Source organism: Hippocampus guttulatus, chromosome 1 (assembly GCF_054856545.1).
Source record: "Hippocampus guttulatus isolate MCC_2025c chromosome 1, RoL_Hgut_1.0, whole genome shotgun sequence".
In the NCBI taxonomy this organism is placed as follows: Eukaryota; Metazoa; Chordata; class Actinopteri; order Syngnathiformes; family Syngnathidae; genus Hippocampus; species Hippocampus guttulatus.
The window spans coordinates 23,258,278-23,278,937 of record NC_141261.1 but is presented as its reverse complement, the minus strand read 5'-3'; the positions used below and the strand labels follow the sequence as shown (position 1 = coordinate 23,278,937).

At 43.0% G+C, this 20,660-nt stretch overlaps 1 protein-coding gene across 16 annotated transcripts in view; it reads right to left on the bottom strand.

Moving 5' to 3' along the window:
• hspg2 (heparan sulfate proteoglycan 2) overlaps nt 1-20,660 on the bottom strand; it is an 84,199-nt gene that overhangs the window by 11,379 nt on the left and 52,160 nt on the right. For 14 of the 16 annotated variants that reach the window (XR_015101883.1, XM_086120509.1, XM_086120525.1 and 11 more), the window contains 29 exons: nt 19,723-19,815; nt 19,549-19,644; nt 18,598-18,828; nt 18,397-18,510; nt 18,191-18,318; nt 17,540-17,626; nt 17,184-17,242; nt 16,542-16,706; nt 16,324-16,434; nt 15,187-15,287; nt 14,740-14,920; nt 11,390-11,449; nt 9,461-9,583; nt 9,199-9,351; nt 8,209-8,369; nt 7,938-8,015; nt 6,547-6,682; nt 6,318-6,469; nt 5,441-5,576; nt 4,974-5,117; nt 4,667-4,801; nt 4,390-4,571; nt 4,114-4,309; nt 3,802-3,981; nt 2,224-2,484; nt 1,843-2,005; nt 1,260-1,357; nt 917-1,183; nt 529-641 (listed from right to left, as the gene is read on the bottom strand). Coding sequence is in view for 15 of the 16 variants with exons in the window: in XM_086120509.1 (XP_085976635.1) it covers nt 529-641; nt 917-1,183; nt 1,260-1,357; nt 1,843-2,005; nt 2,224-2,484; nt 3,802-3,981; nt 4,114-4,309; nt 4,390-4,571; nt 4,667-4,801; nt 4,974-5,117; nt 5,441-5,576; nt 6,318-6,469; nt 6,547-6,682; nt 7,938-8,015; nt 8,209-8,369; nt 9,199-9,351; nt 9,461-9,583; nt 11,390-11,449; nt 14,740-14,920; nt 15,187-15,287; nt 16,324-16,434; nt 16,542-16,706; nt 17,184-17,242; nt 17,540-17,626; nt 18,191-18,318; nt 18,397-18,510; nt 18,598-18,828; nt 19,549-19,644; nt 19,723-19,815 (4,104 nt within the window). In the remaining variant the exon portion in view is untranslated. The remainder of the gene's footprint in view (nt 1-528; nt 642-916; nt 1,184-1,259; nt 1,358-1,842; nt 2,006-2,223; nt 2,485-3,801; nt 3,982-4,113; nt 4,310-4,389; nt 4,572-4,666; nt 4,802-4,973; nt 5,118-5,440; nt 5,577-6,317; nt 6,470-6,546; nt 6,683-7,937; nt 8,016-8,208; nt 8,370-9,198; nt 9,352-9,460; nt 9,584-11,389; nt 11,450-14,739; nt 14,921-15,186; nt 15,288-16,323; nt 16,435-16,541; nt 16,707-17,183; nt 17,243-17,539; nt 17,627-18,190; nt 18,319-18,396; nt 18,511-18,597; nt 18,829-19,548; nt 19,645-19,722; nt 19,816-20,660) is intronic. The other 2 variants (XM_086120566.1, XM_086120548.1) reach the window with 2 other exon arrangements.

The window sequence follows — 20,660 nt, the reverse complement described above, 5'->3', positions numbered from 1 at the left end:
GACATATGATATATGAGGTATATAAGTTTTTGGAATGTGGTAGGAAACTGAAGTCCCTGGAGAAAACCCGCACAGGCATGAGGAGAACATGCTAACTCCACACAGGAAGGCCGGAGGTGGAATTGAACCCGTTACCTCTGCACTGTGAAGTCGACGTACTAACCAGTCGAGCAACGTGCCTCAATGTCGTTATTATTATCGTAAATAAAAACAGACTTTATTCTTAAATGTCATTGTTAAAAATGCACTTCCAATTAAGTGTCAAAGCAGGTGTCTTTTTTTATGTTAAGAAGGGTTGTTGGTATCTGATGGTTGGAACGATTCAAGTCACTTTTAATCAAATTTTGTTCTTTTTAAAATCAAATAATCAGTATAGTAATTGAGTTACTTTTTAAAACAAGTAATCTAACTTCTCCAAAATGAACTAAAAATGTACAGGAAATAAAGAATGAAGTAAAAGGAAGCCCCAAATCCACCTTTGACTCCAGGTACTTTCAGAGAAAAATTCAAGCAGCTATCTTCGGTTACCTTGGACCACTTGATCTCAGGTACAGGATATCCTGATGCCACGCATGGCAAGACGGCATCAGACCCAACAGTCACCTCCTTCGTTTCAGGCAGTGCGGAAATTTGAGGAAGTGCTGTGAAACAAACAATAAAACGATGAGGGACCATCAGCAGTGACTCTGCAGGGAAGGAGTGTCCTTTCACATGGGCAGATTTTTCTTTTTAATATGAATCCTCGGTTTAATCCAGGCAGCGATCAACTGCAAAATAGGATCATCTTTCAACACACTTTTTTAATTGCCCAGGTGTATGAGGCAGGTGCAATTTAGCTCTGCCCTACAACAAGTGACCCCAGTTTTCTTTATGCACATTGCCACCGAAATGCCCCCAATTATGATCATGTACTCACACTGGACATTGAGGACCACCTGGGACTGCACTGAGCCCACATCATTGGTGGCAGTGCAGCGATACTGTCCTGCGTCTGCCTCAGTCACCCGCTCGATCTTCAGCATGCCACCCATCACCACGATGTGGGTTGGGAGAGCCCCGCCCACTTTGCTCCACTCGACGGTGGGCTCGGGGTCACCGACGGCCTGGCATTCAAACTCCACCGAGTTCCCAATCATGACGGTTTGAACTGAGGTGCGCACATTGATCATCACCTTGGGCAGTGCTGTGGAAAAAAAGAAGACAGGGAAAAAAAAAGACTTTTATGAAGAGCGCAGTCTGTAGATTGAATTTAAGCCTACCTTGGACGGTGAGCCTGGCTGCGTCTTGAGCCTGACCATATATGCTGCTTGCTCTGCAGACGTAAACACCTTCATTACTCTGTTCGATGTTTTCAATCCTGGAGAAGGGCATAAAGAAACGCAATGGTTCATTTTTAGAATTCAACATCAATATTTACCAAACTAAATGAGTGCACTTCATGTTCTGAACCCATTAAATGATAGGTTCCGTGATTTGTTATTCACAGAACCCATAAGAGTAAACTCCAGCGTGCAGTCATATTATGGAGGGAATGATCCTGTACTGGATGTTAAGATGCTGTAATAAATAACTGCAAAAAAATGAAATAAAATAGGCACATACATACAATAATTCAGATTGTTTGAAAACATTTGGGAACAAATGGGCTTGACGTGGGAGTGTATATAATCTGCCAAATATGTCTCTGAAATAGAAGCACTGTTGTAGCTGTGTATGTGCTCCTGAGGAGCCTATTGGGACTCGCGTCTACGGCACGGCCAAAAAATGTTGAGGTTTACTGACGACATCTATCCAAACTGTCCATCATAACAGTGCAGAGATGATATGTGGGCTACGTGTCACCTGAGCACGCCGTCCTTGACATGGTGGTTTGGGGGAAGGCCTCCTCCTTCTTTCAGCCACTCAATTTTAGTCTCTACCCCACCAGCTGCTGAACACGTAAACTCCACGGCGCTGCCCTGAGCCTTCACCTCCACTTGTGGAGACACACGTACTGCCAGTGGCGCTACAAAGGGGAATGTCATAAAGCGGCGTTATCTTGTTAGCAAGTCGTATATATATTTGGACAATTTGCCTGTGAAGAAAAGCTAACATGATGATCTCAGCTGATTTTCATCTTTGGATGCCAAAACATTTTTCTTGAGTCTCCCCCCAAAATAATGGAATAGGCCTCACTGTTCAAAGACCTTTGGAGGAGAAAGTAAAAGGTTATGTCTAACTTACATCTGACGGTAACTTTAGCCACGACTTCACTGTGGCCAACTCTATTGCTGGCTACACACTTGTAGCTCCCAGCATCCTCCGCGGTAGCCAGATTGATTTGGAGATCGCCGTCGCTGACCTGGGCCCTCGCCGGCAAGGCACCATCTAGCTTGGTCCAAATGTAGCTCAGTGGAGGAGTGCCATGAGCCAGGCACTGCAACCTGATCACCTCCCCGACACGCACGGCCACATCATCAGGCACAGAAGTAGCATACGGAGGGGCTGGGGAAAAAGGGGACCGGGTTTATCGTGAGATAGATGGGGATGATCGCACAGCTGTAAAAATAATTGAATCCAGCACAGCACTCATTATTATTTGTCCCAAGACAAATGTTGACAAATGCATCCAATCAAGACATCCTCAGCAAAGCTCGACAGACAGTCGTATTACAGAGATGCAAATAACTTCAGAACTTACAGTATATGGACTGTATTTTTCAGACTGGAGTCTGAAAAATCCCACTTCTAACTCTGGAGAAGTTATACTTTTTAGTTTTAAAGGGCTGGCCTTAATGGGAATGTCACTTTGTGTCGTTGGCAAAGGTAGAATCCTGGTTGGTTATCTCGCCTTTTACTGCTCTAAATCGTAAATCCTTGTTGTGGTGGAAGCCATACACTAAACTAGCGATGCATTAGACATTAGTTGCTATGATGACTTCTTCCATTTCTTCTTCTGCTTTTTCGGTTGGCAAATAATTTTTTTGTAGTACCGGTATCTTCTTTTAATGTGGCATCTGCATGTGAGTGTGTGACATATCCTTAGTTTAGCCTGCGGCTCCAGCCATCCATCCGTTTTCTGATCCGCTTATTCACATAAGGGTTGCGGGGATTCTAAGCTTGGCCACAAATTGATGCCGGATTTTAGCTCAGGTTTTCCTTTTTTTCAACTAACAAGACAAGTATAAGTATTTCCCTAGTTAGAGGCGAAAGTTCCGAATCGAAATGGAACCCGTTTGCTGCCGACAAGCCTTATTGGCTGCAAACGGATAAGGCAACGGAGATTTGGGCTGCCAGTCGAAGCTCTGCTGCTCCTGGCATTGTTTTCTGCAAAATTAATTTCTCCAAAAAGGCAAGTTATACTCAAGAGCGATTTACACAAAGCATATTGTATGTTCTTGTCTTCTTCATGATTCATTTTTTGACTGGTGCCACTTATATGCCGGAGCAAGTTAAGTCCAAAAAAAATACAGTAAATATCAGGATATGTACTGTAATACAACAAGAAAACAAAATTAATTAAATTTGCACGTGTACTTACTACAGCACGAAAACAAAAGCATCCCAATAGCATTTGGAGTATCGTATAAATAAAAATATCTATTATGTAGCACATTTTATCATAAAATACATTTTCTTGAAAATATTTCTTTTACATACAACTAGTTTGGTGAAAAAAAAGTTTTAATCTGTATCAGTAATTTTTCATGGTGGCCAATTTAAAACAAAACAAAACAAACAACCCCCCCCCCCCCCCCCCCAACTGTGCAGGATCCATAGATTTGTCACGAAATGTGAGCGGAAATTAAAACTGTTACTTACTTTCTACATCCAGCGTAATGGTAACTTCAGTCGTGCCCATGTTGTTGACAGCACTGCAGATGTATTCCCCAGAGTCTTGGCGTCCCACATCGGGCAGTACTAGGTTGCCGTCCACCACCTTATGTCTCCAAGGCATAGGTGACCGCAATTTTGACCATGTAATAGTTGGGGCAGGGAAACCTTGGAGCGCAAAGCGGATAGAAAGTGTTGTATGAATCTAGTAGCTTTAGCTCTCTGCTTAATTTGCAGTGACACGACACAGGTGACAACAGGCGGAAAATGTTTTCGTTTTTTACTAGTTTGTTTGATTACCATGGGCATCGCAGCGCAGAGTTGCGGTCTGTCCTTCCACCACAATCATCAGCGGCTCGGGAACGATGACTCTGGGCACCGAGGGCATTTGGGAGCTTCCCTGCACAATGACTTCTACCCTGGTCTCGGTGCTACCTTCGTTGTTGCGTGCAACGCACACGTATGTGCCACTATCTTCCGGACGAGCCACAAGTATCTGAGCCGGAGGAAATGCGTGGTTAATGTGATGTTTGAGTAATATTTTCCCGTGTCAAGAGATTATTTATCTGACAGTACCTGCATGACTGCATTGGATTCTGCGGGAACGGGACTGCTCAGCTTGATCTTGCGGTTGCTGTCCAACCTGTGCCATGAGACAGATGGGCGGGGCTCTCCTGAAGCCTGGCACTCCAGGTTAATAGGTTCGCCCACCCTGACGTGCACTGGCCCAACAGGGGTGACAGTGGCCACAGGAGACTCTGATTGGACGATAATCATAGATTGATTAGCATGCCATTCAGAGTCGTGAAAAATAGAGCATAAAATATTGTGTGCATATATGGTATGAAATTACCTTTCACAATCAAGGATATAATAGTGTGGGTGATGCCAAACGGGTTGCTGGCCACGCAGCGGTAAGCACCGTGATTCATGGGTTGTGTATTTACAATGGTAATGACAGAACCATCGGGGCCAACCTTGACATTGTCTGTGGGGAAGGATTGCAAATGACATCCGCTGTTAATTTTGCAAATTATAGAGGAAACACAAATTAAATGGCACCCACGTCTCAGAAAAAAACACTCAGAAAAAAAAGCACATTTTTATACAGTAACAGTCCTGGTGAGTGTTTTAAGAGAAGGAGAAATTTTGGTGAATACCTGGCAGCGGTTGGTTGGTCGATAGTTTCCACTCCAGTCTGACAGGTTGGGCTCCGCTGTACACTTTACACCTGAAGCTGGCCGATTCGCCAACGCGAACTGTCGCGCTATGAGGCTCAATGGCGATGATTGGACTTTGAAGACCTATCAAAAGAGAGCAGTGTTTTCAGAAATACTTTTTTTTAACAGGTACAGTCAATTAACCATCTAAATGAATTTATCAATAACAATAACAAATTTTGGAAGCGAGAGTGCAGCCTTGGCATATTGTGGCACCGACAAGTCCAGAAAGAGAAATAGAAACTGAGATTGTTCAATCCGGACGCAGTCATTTCATTCAGTAAGCAGGCATTATTGGTTTCTGTCATGCCCTGGCCAAGTTTGCCGCTATAAGAAGTCATTTTCATGACCTGACTGAGATGTATTTCACCTTCACCACATGTATGTGAAATGTCAGGGGAGCTTACGTGAGGATGACGACGTGACCGAGACAGAGACAGAGGCTTGGTGAATTTGCGATCCTGGAGCGCTCTGCACTTGACAGATGTACTCTCCCGAGTCCTCTGGGGTAGCTGACAGGATACGAAGCTGACTGCCAACAACCTGTGCGCAGCAGATGCAGTTAAGTGGAGCAACAGCAATCGATAGAAAAAAAAGGCTTTACATTTAAGCTTTCCAAATATCGACATCAATATGCCACACTTCGTTCAGTTAAGATTTGGATTTTCACATTTTTCAACTCAACTGCATTTATAAAGCATTTTAAAGCAACCAATCAGTAAAACTAAAAATTAAGTCTCATGCTGAGTCAGAAGCCAAAGAATAAAAATGAATTTTAAGACGAGTTTTAAAGATAGTCGGCAAGGGGCCTTGCCTCATGTTCAGCAGGAGTTCATCCAAAGAGAGGGACCAGCAACAGAAAAGGCTCGATCCGCTCTTAGCCCCTGCTCAGTTCTCGGTGCCTCTAATTGTGTCTGGTCTGCAGACCTGAGGCACCGGGCAGGTGCGTATGGGCAGAGGAGCTCAGAGAGGTAAGGCCATTAAAAGATTTGGATTTAAGTTACGTGCTCCCTCTTATGAGTACCAGTTAGGGGCGAGCAGCAGCCTTTTGGACCAACTGGAGACACTTCATGGAGGATTGGCTGACTCAAATGTAAAGAGCGTTACAGTAATCCAGCCTTGATGTGACAAAAGGCATGAATTACTGGTTCAAAATGCTCTTGAGAAAGGAGAGACTTTACGAGACATGTCACGATAAAGTGTGAGAACCTTCTATAACAAGGTTTACTACACTGACATAAACCCAGGCAAGCATGATGGGCGTGCTGTCCCATTCAAATCTACCTGGTGATTGGAAGACAGGCTTCCACTCGCTCTGGTCCAAGTTACTCGGGGAGGAGGATTTCCCGAGACGATACAATTGAGGTACAGGTTGTGACCCTCATGGACATCTGCTTCAGATGGCTGGATTCTGACAATCGAGGAACTTTGATCCGCTGCATGAGCACAAACATACCCAGTGAAGACCTCGGCTGCCAATCAACCCCAAGAATGAACGGACAGAAGAGTTCACCTTTGAGCACTGAAACCTTGATGGGTGCACTGTTCGAGCCCACGCGGTTGCTGCCTACGCACATGTACGTGCCTGAATCCGATACTTTTACATTGGGGATAAGCAGCGTACCGATGTCGGTGCGGTCCATGCTGGCCTGGAGGGTACATACCAGGAAGTGAGTAGATTAGAATGACAAGACGCCCAATTTTTCATCATTTGGCTTATTTTGACAGCACAGCAAGCAACTGGCGATGAACACTGGCTACTTACCTGGATCGAGTCCTTTGAAACAAACACAAAAATGATGTTGTGACATCACTAGCTAAAGCAACACAAAAGCACTACTTTACATGTAGGCTGGAATCGAGTCTGCTACGGTGGCTCGTGCCTGAATTCTACGGCATACATTTTAACACACAGATGATTGCGTTAAAGGATGACTACATTGGGGCTGTTAGAAGGCTATGACACATGATGGTTGTTTGATTAAGTCTTTCAGATACGACAGAAATATGTCCTCAAATGAACACAAAATAAGAAATTAGGGACAAAGCCCATCCAGCTTGGAAAAAACCTATTGGGCTTTTTAAACCGCGAGCTTGACTGTTTAGCTTCAAGACTGAAAATGGCATTTTATTAAAATTCCCGGATTGAGGAGAGGGGGGTGGGGCTATGGGGTCAAGGAAGGCATTTCCGCATCTGGGGGCTATTTGGGCATGGACAAAGCTACTTAGCTGCAGCCTGTCCGAACGTAAGCCGGGCTAAACTGAGCAGCGGCCGAGGCGGGCCCTGGCTCAGCGCGTGTCTGAACACACCAACGACTTTACAAAGCCAGCCATGTGCCAGAATATACAGAATTTATGGTCGGTTGCACGGCTGAGTCTGGCTTTGGCTGGGAACGGCTGAAGTGAAGGAATGGCACGACTAAACAGGCCCGAGAGCTTCGCTGTGCCCCGGAGCAGGGTGGAGCAGCTAATAAAGAAAAAGTGGAGGGGAAAAGATGCGTGAAATTCTTCCACTGTCTACTATATGCATTCTCGTGTTCACAGATGAAGTTGCTCATGGTATGAGGAGGACGGTACAAAACAAAGGACAATGGATCATCAGTAGGGGACGACATGAACGCGCGCCCCGCAACCCTTGTGAGGATAAGCGGATCAGAAAATGGATGGATGGAATAATAAAAGCGCGCGCAGCATGCATGTACATTAAGAAGCTAATTGGATCCAGCGAGTTGGTTTTCATTTTTTTTTTGGCACCAACTCAGAAATTAATGGTTCCTAAAAGGCGTGAATCAAGGACATATTGGATCATGCACTTAGTGAACAAAGTGCGAAGACAGTGTCAGTGGAGGACAGTGGATGTGATCTGCAGAATGGGACGGACAGACAGTGGACAGATGGACAGACCTGAAGCTCCTCATTACGTCTGTGTAACACATCGACACTGTTGCTTTTAAACTGTTGGAAACCGTGAGAAGGAACGGCCTGAGCAAACGTCAGAACAGGGGGAGGTACCAAAGAGTGGGGGAGGACATAAACACAGGGGAGGAAAAAAAATAGAGGCAAATGGTCAAAACGCAGAAACAGTCACAGTATTGGAATCACCTGTGCAAGAAAGGGTTTGTGAGCACACTCGCAATCATGTTAGCATCATCTTAGGTACGCATCATCATCTCACCTGGGATGGGATTTGTCCCCCGTTTTTAAGCCAGGTGAGCTTCGGCATTGGTGATCCTGATGCACGACAGTACAACCTCAAGGTGTCCCCCTCATGGGCGTCGATATTTTGGGGGCTAACTTGGATTTGGGGCTGTGTGCCAAGTCCATTGCCATTCGATCCTTTAAATAAATAAATAAATGGCTATGATTGGCAGTTATTTCCACTAAAGCGTCTTTTTTTCCACCTGTTAGTCTGTCTGCTCATTGTTTATTATTACTAGCACTACTTCCTGGTTCAGGGAGAATAACGTGCAAGTGAGGACTGAATTGATAATCTAAAGAATGGCATTTTGTGACTTTTCTATTGATGCCAAAATGACTCAACCTGTGAAACCAAATTCTTTCCCTTATTGTTTTTTCTTGTACTTTGGGGGACAATCTGGTTCTGTCTTTTTTATCAATTTAATGTCGTGAAAAACGGACTGCTGTGGAAAAAAAAATCATTAAAACAACAACACGAATCATGGCCTCAACCTCTTATTCATTAGGATAATAGATTATTGATAACAATCATAGAATACCTAATAGAGCAATACAAAACAACATTAATGAATTAAGGGTTAGGTTTGGCAAAAGGTGGATTTGGATTTTTTCCCCGAAAGCTATAAATTACAATTTATGGTATTGCACAAGCTTTTATAGGTTGAATTTAAAAACAAAACATGAAAACATCACAAAAACCTGATGAGTTAGAAAAAAACAAAGCCATTTTTTAAAATCAACATCAAAAATCCATTTAAAGCAAGGTCTGATTAAAATTTCCTGTTGAACAGTGTTGTTATTATCATCATATGCTAATGTAATCTAAAAAGACACATTGGCTTTGACATAATTTTCCAAGAAGTGCGCACATTAAAACAAGTGGAACAAGATCTCTTCAGCCCAAAATGTTTCTATGTGAGTACTGTAGTGAGATGGAGTTTCACATATGAAGATACTGAGAGCATACTTTTGACAAAAAGGGAAACCCGTGCTGTGTGTTCTCCGTGGGTGTTCAGAGCTTTGCAGGCGTACTCCCCCTCATCTGCCTGGTCTACTGCTGTAAAGGTCAACACGTTGCCTCTGATTACTGCCCTGGGACTCATTCTGTTCCCGGGACCTCCTGGAAAAATTATTTTTAAAAAAACAACAACAACAACAACACACAATGACATCCTGTCACTACACCGGTGGGAAAACAACAAGTCAATTGGAGGTCCAACCGGTCGTACCGATCCATTCAATGGCAGGATTTGGGTTGCCGGTCACTGTACAGCGAAACTCAGCTCTCTGGCCCTGTTGGACAGTCAGTGTGGAAGGGCCGATGGAAGCCACAGGCTGGGCCCCCTCAGCAGCTACAAAAGACAAAACAGTAAGACGAGCAATTGAAGGAATCTGCCATGGGGTGCCGTGTGGGCATTTTTAGTCGTCTTGCTGGGACAGAGTTTATGAAGGAGAAAGAAAGTGGCACGGAGCCATTGGTGGGGCCTCCGAGCGTATTGCTGCCTGTAGGAGTTTGGCAGGCTGCAGTCCTGTAAGCCGCCAAAGCAAAAGAAAGGCTTCTTTCAGACGGACTGCGGCAGTTACAGCGTGTGCAGGCCAGCTGAGAAGCGCTGGGACAGTTGAAACTGGGACACTGTGACCTTCACGATATCAACTGTTCGGAGAGACTCCATCTCATTCATGGGAAGGAAAACGTGATCGTGCTGACTGTTTTGAGTCTGATTCACTGTTTCACTTCATTGAATCTCCCGTTTTTCAGCATTGTATTTCAACTTTGTTGTCAGCCCTCAATCCACACTTCTCTTGGTGTTGAGCTCCAGTAACCAGTCATAAACTTAAAAAAAACAAACAACCAAAAAAAAAAAAAGGGGAATCCTAATATTTCTATTCAATAAAACCAAGATCGCAGTCAACAATCTACACTGCCAATGAAAAAGATGATGACATCCCAAATTAGAGTAATGCAAGTCAGAATAACGGAGCCTTTCCAAAGTCCAGCATGAAAACATAGCAAATAACCAACATTTGCCACCTTATGCTATTTTAGATATTAGTGAGGATGCCCAATCGACCAACCACTTATCATTTTATTCAGAGTGTTCAGAGTCATACTCATTCTTCCCCCTGAAAGAAAATTGGCGTCCGAAGTGTAGCTCGACGAATCCATCCCATCCATCCATTTTCCTGACTGCCTATCACTAAAGAAAATAAATATATTCCTTTCCCTCTTTTGGTTAAGTTTATACTAAACTCAAAGTGTAATATTATTAGATTTCCACCAGTAACCCTGACGTTCATAAATATGCGACGTGGCACATTTGGCTACAATATGCAAAAAGGTTGTCATGGGATGTGTTCAACACAGTTTGATGTTTGAAGCCCAGATGAGATCGGCTTCTTGGCTCAGCATGTTTCTTTACAAGATGAAGACAAGACGGGGAAAAAAAGGAAATAAGAAGAGACTCCTCCAAAGTCTGAATGTTGAGACACTGCTGCTCTTCAGAGTGATTAAAATTGTTGTTGGAAACTTGGAACAAACTCTGAATTCAATCAAACCGTTCACTAATTTAAAAACTCACATAAAAATTAGTAAAGGCGGGGGGTTACTTATCGGAGTGAAGGTACAATAGACGTTGTTTTTTATCAGTGTCAACAGTTATTTCTTTTTGTAATTGTATGATATGCAACTGTGATAACATTTGACTGTAAAACCATTTTCCCTCATCTCATGAGGGAAATGTATTTGAATCAAATGAACTTTACGCTGGACTTGCGCTCGGCACGAAAAAAGGGCCCTTCATGTGCAGTTGGTTGCAGCTAAGTTTCCATAACTTTCAAATGTTTTCAGAGGGTCACTATTAAAACCTCAATCAGTAATTCAAAGTGCTCTCAACATTCATGAGGAGTTGTCCATAAGGCTGAACGTAGAATGTTCTCTGCAGTGATAGAGCCCTGTTAAACCAGAAGGAGAGAGCCAGTAATGCTCATGTACAATCTAGAACATGTTTTGGACTCAAACAAAGGGCGCAATTGATTGTACATGGGCCCTACCAGGCCAAAAGCGCATCATCTGGAAGAAGAGCGCATGCAGATGCAGAGAGATGCGAGAGGCAAGTGCTCTTCCGAAGAGAGCGAAAACCATGCCCGTGCTGACTTACGCTTTCTGTGTCCTTCAAACATTTCATAGGCTGTGTAAAACATCTGTGTCTGTGAGGCCTCTAGAGATGGGGGAGGGAGAGGGAAAGGGGTGGGGAGTTGGGGGGACAGGTTAACTGATTGGTCAGTTCTTGGGGTCGTTGACCTCCCCGTCTCTCCATGAGACATCTGCCAGTGTGAAGCCAAACCAAACATTACTGTAAAAATGCCAAGAAATAACTGGCATTTTCCGGACAGAAAAAATTCAGGTCGATTTTTGGAGCTATTGGTAGACTGCAAAAATGGGAAAGGTGCATTCGAAAGAAAATAATAGGAGTCCTACTTACCGTAAATAAAAATGCATCATTATGGATGACCATGATGTATCCCACCAGGGATCCTACAATGATTTATGCAACTGTACATGCGTATGCATCATATGAGTTCTTTAAAGGCCTCATGTCATCCCCCTAAAAACAAACATCCAAATTTCCCCTTCAATTTAGTTTGGGAGAAAATCCTATGCATTTCGAAACCAGAATTGTGCTGGGTCAGGCCGGGGTAATTTTAGTTAACAAAAAAAGGAGCAAAATAACTACACCCAAAACTGAAAAAACATTTTCGTAAACAAAATTTAAAACAAAACAAAACGAAAAAAAAACCCGAAAATACTTTGGAAAAAATAAAGTAACTGAAACTACGACAACAATCTTCAATGATAGCAAGTGTCCTTCATTTTTGTCTTTCTCAATTAATTTAATTCCCCAACCATTGGGAGTTGATTTTAAACAGATTGATTTTGGTCTTACAGCACGGTTGTCGTGGTGGAGTTGTGGTCCTTCTGCCATCTGACGCCTCGAAGCAACGTCATCTAACAGCAGCCAATAAAAAGGCATAAACAAATGAAGTTCTTCCGCCGTGATAAACTTGCATGGTTGTTATGGCTCCGATGGCTCTCCTGCTTTTGTCATTTAAGTCAGCCCGGGAATGCGACACTAGATAATAAATGCTTTCCTTTTTGTGTACCCATCATCTAATTCTCTCTCTATCTATCAATCGAGTACGGGGTTTCATACTTCTCAACAGGAGTTCAAGCCACAAATCCACGGCAAATTGATTGAAAACGAGCCCATCCTTGCTTTATTCAAGACTTTAGGGTTGTAACGCATCAAACTTTAAAAGCAGTATTATTATTATGCATTGAGCTTATTGTACTTCAACGTCTATGGACTGCTATACATTACCTGTACAGTGTTTGATTTGTGGATGGTTGTTTTAAAATAATATTCTGGTTGCGTTTTCACAGCAAAATACTTGCGGTGATATTTTCTAATCTTGCACGAAGAAAGAAAAACAACATAAAAACCGTAATAAAAAATTTATTAAAACGATTTAAAAAACTGATGAAAACTAACAAAGCGGCTTTAAAATTTGATTCAAACTAATTAAAAAGAAACAAAAAACTCAAAATCAATTTTAAAAAATGATAATAAAAATTCCAAACCTATTATAACCCTGCCTCAGGCACATCAACGTAAGATTTCACACACGTCCTCTTTGATTTTTCAAAAAGCAACTGGCTAATGCATTTTGGTGTTTTATTCATAGCCACGTGCAATCAACTTTCAGACTTACCTCTTACGTTTATTGAAAATCAAAGACAACCGTGTGTTAACGCGAATTGGATCAGGCTCATCTCATAGCAGAGTGGCCAGTGGGTACATTTGTCAAGTAAAATAGAACACAATGACAAATGGACTGAGAGTAAAAGCTGTACCACAATGAAACCATTTCTCACAGAGCTTCAAGACACACACCAAAACTCATTGGCATGACAATGAAACGAATATGCGGGTATGGTACGTAGCATGGCTACACATGCAGGTTAGTAGCAACAAGCCATTTCACACACATCAAAAGAAATAATGAGTTACATTACAGCTGCTAAAAACATACAGCTTGTGGTCATTTTTGAAAATTACTTTATTTATGTTCAAAATAACAGCAGCTCTTTTCTTACAGTGGAACAATCTCCTCACCATTACTTTAATTCATATTCTATTTTCCACCAAATGCTTTCACAGTCATGATAAATATTACAAATTTAAACACAAACAACTTGGTGTGGACGTTTACATGTGACATGTTTAAAAAAAAATATATATATATATATATATATATATATATATATATATGTCAAAAACATGTTTTATACCAGCAACTTGAAGTATATTTGCAAATTGCATGATATAGACAAAGCATCAGGGAGCATGGATAAACAGAAAAAGCGATGCAAATAAAAGTTGATGGGCTAAAATGAAGCATAAAAATTGTATTTGGTTTATAAAGCTCTCTTAAAACTCTACACGTGGTGCGTAGTTACGTTTGCCACATTGAAAATATTCTGGACCATATTTCAGTCAAAGTGTGTGTCAACAACCTTGAAGATTAGATACCCACAGTTGTTTTCATGGCTCTTCTGCATCTTAAATCGGACGTAAAATAACTGAACAACCGTGCCATAATTGTGACTCGTGCCGGCACTCAGGAAACACTGGCTAGTACAGGAGCATGTTCAAACACAACTTTTGCCAACTGCATGGCACACAGCACCGTTTGGGTCATGAGCATCCATGACCTGGATTGTTTGAGATGTCACAGCTAATTCATGAAGGAATTCTGGACGTCTTTCTGTTGCTCCTTAAAGACGTCCTCTTTGATCGTCCGAGTCACTAAAGCACCTGGAAGGCCTCCGCATTAACTCCTCACCATTGCACTCTGCAGCTCTGGCAGGTCGGACACCAAGGAGCCCAAAGTTTAAGGATTCAACACCCTGCTAGCAGAATCTCAAGCCATAGGAATCAGCAGCTCGTCATCCGTAAGCAAATAAACCACCACCGAATTATTCAACCCAATATGGAAAAGACGCGGAGAACTGGTTAAGGACTGTAAGAAAGGGCTCTGTTGAGAGCGAGTGCCCATTGTTTATGTGACATGATCATTGATCTCATCATACAGTATATGTCTAGTCCCAAGTTTTCATTTGAAAAACCCACAAGCTGTATCTCAGCAGACAGAGCAGGAAGTTCCTTGAATCAGACAAAACTGCACCAGCAAGGTTAAAAAAAAATGCAGTTGGACGGGCCATGACTAGAATGTAAGGATGAGCAAAGTGCTGAGAGCAAAAAGCCAAACTATTGGAAGTTAGGGCTGAAAGCTCACAATGTTGTTAGCTAGTAGCCAGCCAAGTGTTTGCAGAGCACAAAAAAGCAGAGAAGCATGCGCCATTTCAAGCTGAAGCAGGGAGAAGGGGCGGGCGGAGTCAGAGCTGCTTGGACGGTGGAGGAGGCTAACGGTGCCAAGGATCACAAACCTGGCACATAGAGGATGGCATTGCCCTCGTCCATAGCGTACATGTTGGAGCCCGTGCAGACGTACACGCCAGCGTCCTCTGGCTGGACGTTCTGAATAGTCAGGATGCCGTTGAAGTCCATCGCCCGATTGGGAAGCTTCCCGTTACCCAGGCGGGTCCAGACCAGCGTGTAGGCCGGCGACTGCAAGACAGAATGTTTGCCGTCGTCACCCTAAGCATCTCTCTCTTCATGATATTACATCCACCAATACGCGGCTTTTTTAAAAGCCGGTGTCACACTTCATAGGTCAAGTGACCCATTTCCCTTTTTTTTGTTTTTTTGCACGGTATGCAGAATAAATGGACATGGCATCGTAAATCCTCTGATTTGAATCAAGCTTCATGCCGATTCCAATTAAAAATCTGCAAAAGCGAGTGGTGAATTTAACACACGGGTGTCATTATTACCTTGCTCCTTGCTGTGCAGATGAAGTTTACAGTCGAGCCCACCCGGACTGTTTGAGCTTTGGGTTCCTCAACTGTCACCTCAATGGCTTTGGTCGGGACACCTGAGAAAAGGAGAAAATGCTGAGCTGATCGTCACATTCCAAAAGTAATGGCCTATGTCATTTTATTTTTTTTTTTTTCAGAAAACACCAAAAACTGGAACCAAATCCAAATTATACATGATTGATTTACAATTTCATTTCAGGGTGGAATTGAATGAAAAGTGGCTAAGACTGCATGACTGTCCATGTTTTATGTTGTGTTGCGTTATATTATTTTATTTGATATTACCGGTAACTTTATGTTATGTTTATTTTAAGAAACCTGCCATGGGACTATGGCTGCAAACTAGCATTTATGCTAAGTCCGGCACATTTACACTGTTATGTTGATTAATGTGCAATGTCCCAATGAAATAAAGAAATACAAATTTTAAATCTGTTTAACTAAGGATCTGGCTTATTTTTGCAGAGCCAGCATCCTTGGGAAAGGATAAGGTAAGAAAAATCATTTTGGTCAAAATAGAGTAAGATTTGGGCCCGGGATGGGCAGCTGGCAGGTCACAGGCAACATGCCCCTTGATTGATTTTATTTCCTTTTTTTCCACATAACTTCTTCACAGACTACCGATAAACATTCAATATACTGTAAGTTTTCCATGAGAAACGGAGGGAAAAATCTCAGAAAAAAACGCCCCCCCCCAAAAAAATAATCAAATTTGAAAACAGCAATTATGCAATTCATTTGTACTTTTATGTTGAAATTTCAACATTCGACACTCAATAGCAGACAAATCTAAGTCGGATCTTAAACTGTCCTGCACTACATCTGTGCGTGGTCCTATTCGGCCACCCAGGTAGAACTGATGAAAAATTGTGGCGCCTTCCGGTATTTAAGTTGCCCATCCCTGATTTAGAACATTATTTTAAGAGGGTGAGATAAATATGAAGATTTGGTGGAAATTTTGACCGGTAAATCATTCACCGTCTTGACTTTAAGCTTGTAAAATAACGGTATGAATAACCCCTGTTATGACTGCCGATCAGTACATGTTGTACCACACAGGTAGCATCTCATGGCGACACGACTCATACACACTTGTGACAACAATTTCAGCATGGCTCCTGTTGGTGCTGCGTTGGTCCCGGCAGGTACAGATGTAAACACCGGCATTGCTTGGCTGGACATTGCTGAAGTACAATTCTGCTCCTGCATACAGTTGACAAACACCAAAATAGTTGTTACGGCCGTTACAGCCACAAGTTAGAAATGTTGTTGATTCATAGATATCTCAGTATCATGATTGAGGTATCGACCTTGTCTGCGTCGCTCAGCGTTGCTCGAGATGGGCCGCCCGTCCTCCCTGGACCAGTGGAAGTAGTGTGGAGTGGAAACGGATGCCTGACACCGCAGGGTGACTGAGCCACCCTGGCTTGTCAGGACCCTCTCTGGATACACCCTCACCACCAATGACGCTGCAGCTGCAGAGAGGCCAAAGCAAATTTGTAGGAGAAGATCATAACAAACAACACTAAGACTTGGTCACAGCTCCTGCACAACCAAAAAACAAACAAAAAAAACAAAACATCTCACTTGTTTAATCTAAAGGATGTAGGCGGTGCAGATGAATGCTAAATTTGAGACCCCTGGGAAGTAGAAAATATCCCACTTTGAAATTATGAGATCCCAACACGAACTGTTACAGTCTAATAAAAACATACTTTATACAGGACAAGCAAGCGATACTTCCCAAGCAGGACGGTTTGTTTTAAATTGCGATATCGAGTGCAAACAGTAGATAGAAGATAAATATAACCGCAAAGATTTGAGGAGCCCCACTGCGCAGTGTTGAATAAACTACAACCACGAATATCGAAATGTACACCTCACTCAACAGAATAGATTGTTGTGCCTGGTGAGTATCTTTTGCACCTTTTCTCCTTTTTTTGTCATCTTACCATCATATGGTCGACACTTCTGCCTCTCCTGTGGGTTGCCAACATAACCAGGAGCACATCTGTAGATGGTCAAATCAGACTTTGAAGTCAACATTGGGACACCCATACGGCAAAAAAATAAGAAAATAATGACTGACGAGTGATCATTTGACAGGAGAACACAAATTGTACACATTTGACATGACTGAAAATCCACAGTTTGAATCTGCAAGTTGAATTGAGGACACTTTTTGGTTGTTAATAATTAAAATGGGTCCAGTTATCTCAGTTCAACTTTTGCGCATTACTGTCAACTCGATGACTAAAAATCCACTGTCTAAAGTTCGCAAGTTGGTTGCGGTGGAGAAAATAGTTACCGCTCGCAGTACTGGCCAGTGTATCCAGGCTGACAGGCGGTACACTGGTAGCCTCCATTTCCCAGGCTCTCACAGGTAGGAGAAAATCTGTCAAAAAAACAAAAAAGATGACTTGACTGCAAAAAGTCATTAACAACAAAGTAGTGTCAGTGTTATGATCCTACATACGACGTATTTGTGATGATACGGCGTTAGCATCATTGCTCGTTGCAAAAGTGACTGATAAAAAGATGACACGAATGATTGCTGCTTTCAGCCGGTGGCTGCCAGCTCGTTATTAGGGACTCAACTGCCACCGTTTACGTGGTCAGGCTGCGCAAAAATTGCTCGGTGTTATTGTTTAATACAATGAGCAGTGTTGTATTTATGATTTTTTTTTTGGTTTGTTCCTGGATGAGCTCATTTGCCTTGCTTAGAAATCACCTCCCAAAAAATGTGGTAGCAGATCAAAATGTGAATTTCTTCAAAGAGATACACAGACAATTGGAGTGACAGGGCAGCAGATGGATTGAAGAAAGGATCCTCGTAGCAGACACTCCAGATTTCACAAGAAGGTTGAATTTGCTGTCATCGTGAGCATGTGAGCGGTATAAGACTTCAGCTATAAATAGAGGAGGAATGCGCCGTCCAGGCATCTGTGCTAGAACTCACTGGTTGTCCGGGTCAGTGTGAGGGCAGGCACAGGGCTGGCAGTCCTCCGGTGTGCCAGCGGTGGGGTCACCGAAGAAGCCGGATCCGCACTGCTCACAGAGCTCACCCCGAGTGTTGTGCAGGCAGTTCTGAAAGAAAAAAAACATGTTGTCATGTGCGTCCCTCACACCTTCCAAGACACTTTTGGGTAACTTTCAGTTTCCTACAGTGCAGATGCCAGTCTCCGGGTGACAGGAGTCTGAGTGGCCGTTGCACTCACACAGCTCACAGTGACCCAGGTACAAGCCTCCACCGGTCCGAGTATATCCGGGTGCACAGTCCTGGAATAAATTCGGAACGTGCGGTCCTCAAACAAAGTCAGCAGCTTCGACAGGTGAATTGAGGTGAGAAACGTGAGGAGAATTAACCTGGCAGGAAAGACCCTGGTATCCAGGTGGGCAGCGGCACTGCTCCACCTCCAGGGCCTGCGCCAGGCCGCTGTAGTTGGGCAAAGCCACTTCCATGCTGATGTCGGAGATACTGGATGAGCGCATCTCAGTGTAGTAGGACGCTCGGATCAAGATGTCATCCAGGTCGGCCAGAACCATCAACAAGTGCTCTCGTGTGGCGGGCATGCCATCAGGACGGCGCCAGTGCTCCTGGAAATTGCAACGGAGAGAAAATGGATGTGCGGCTAGCTGTTTAAATCAGGTTAGAGTGATTTTGTAGTTGTATTACTGATTTTAATGGTTGTCAAGATTCTGCAAAAACTACAGAACTCCCTTTTGGCCAACTTTGACGACGGGTTACGCATCAGCCTAAGACCACCTGTTTAAAAAGTCAGTGTGGACATGGGTAAAAGTACTCAAGGAATACATTTCCACCTTTTTCCAAGTAAGTGCTTCGTCCACACGGCAGGGCACAGTGCCCAATTTGCACTTTTTGTCAAGGCTGATCTTTTTCATGCTGTGCTGGCATGTAAACAGAGAAGCGTTTAATGACCTCCTGATTGTGACATTACTTGTTGCGGTGCATGAAAGCATTAAATTAAAAGTAGAAATAGACTCATTAACAAGGTCCTGGAACTGATAATTAACCATATGTGGATGACAAACGCGCCAGTGTCCGGATCATGACGGCATTCACCGCTGTTGTAAGTTAAAGAAGACCATTGTTGTTCCAACACGGCCGTTCGTGAGATTGTGTTCGGGGCACATTATGGTGTGATTCCACTTTCATTGGTTATTATGCCCAGCATTTAGTTTGGGCCAAGGGCCTCCTCGCTTTATTGTGATGATAAGATGGAAAACAGTGAAATGGAAAACGGGCAACTGCTCCACTTTCAACGCATCTTATTGTCTGTTGGCTGGTTTTCTTACCTCGGTAAAGACAACCTCAAATTCTTGAGTCTCTCTGCTGCCATGCTGCCTTCTCTGCCACGACGACTGTCTAGCTACCAGAGTGATGTCATTACCCTATCGGAACAACATAAGAAGGTGAAGAAAAGCTACTATGGCCAAACTTTGCACACCAGTAAGAAGAGGCGTACTCACAATAATCTGTACATCTGCATCTTCAAGTAGAGTTCCTCTTGATCCAGCCACGTAGGAGATTGTGTATTTCAATTTGCCACCATAAGAGCCCACCTTCAAAGGATTGAAGTAGAATGAACACATTTTGCTTCATCACAAAGTGCTCGTAAATGGAAGCAAACGCCACCAGGTTCCCAGCCAAGCTGAATCAGAAGCACATGAAATTAATTTGCAGATTATCGTGGTATTGTGAAATGGAGGGGCTGTAACAATCCTGAAAATACAGGGATCGACATTAATGGTGGCCCAATGGCCCATGACCACTACGCCACTGTGTTGGGCTACAAGCCCACCTTGCGACCAAGGCCTAACGAGGACAGTCCAAATTTCTAAATCGCAGCCACAAAAAATGACCCAAATGAGAAATTTTTGTTTCAGACTTAAAGACTTATTGCCAAAACAATGAAAGAAACAGCATATGGTGATGATGCAAGAAAAAAAATACGCAACGAGCAAATACTTGACTGCATAAAGGGGCATGAATCGAACTTAGTCTCATGTCACTAGCCTAAGCAGATTCATCCCAGCCGCAGTGGGACCATGAAATCGAAGGACAAGGGCAGCGATGCAAAGTGCTGCTTCATCACCAACCTATTATGTCCAATAATGCATGGAAAACAACTGTGCTCACAAGAACTTTATTCAGTTTTAGGACATCATGCATGAACACATGCACTTCATGGCACTGTGTTTGTACTTATCGGATAATGGAATATGCCCGGGCTCGTTGAAGTATTGCTAATGGTGACCTATATTTATATTTCTTATTTGTTTTTACTTGTTTCTTTGTCAGTCCTCTAAAATATACCCTCACATGAAAAAGTTCAAGAGCAGTAAAGGACCACTGCCTTTATGGAAAAAAAAAAATTGAACTTGGTAATTGATTTATATTTGTGCAT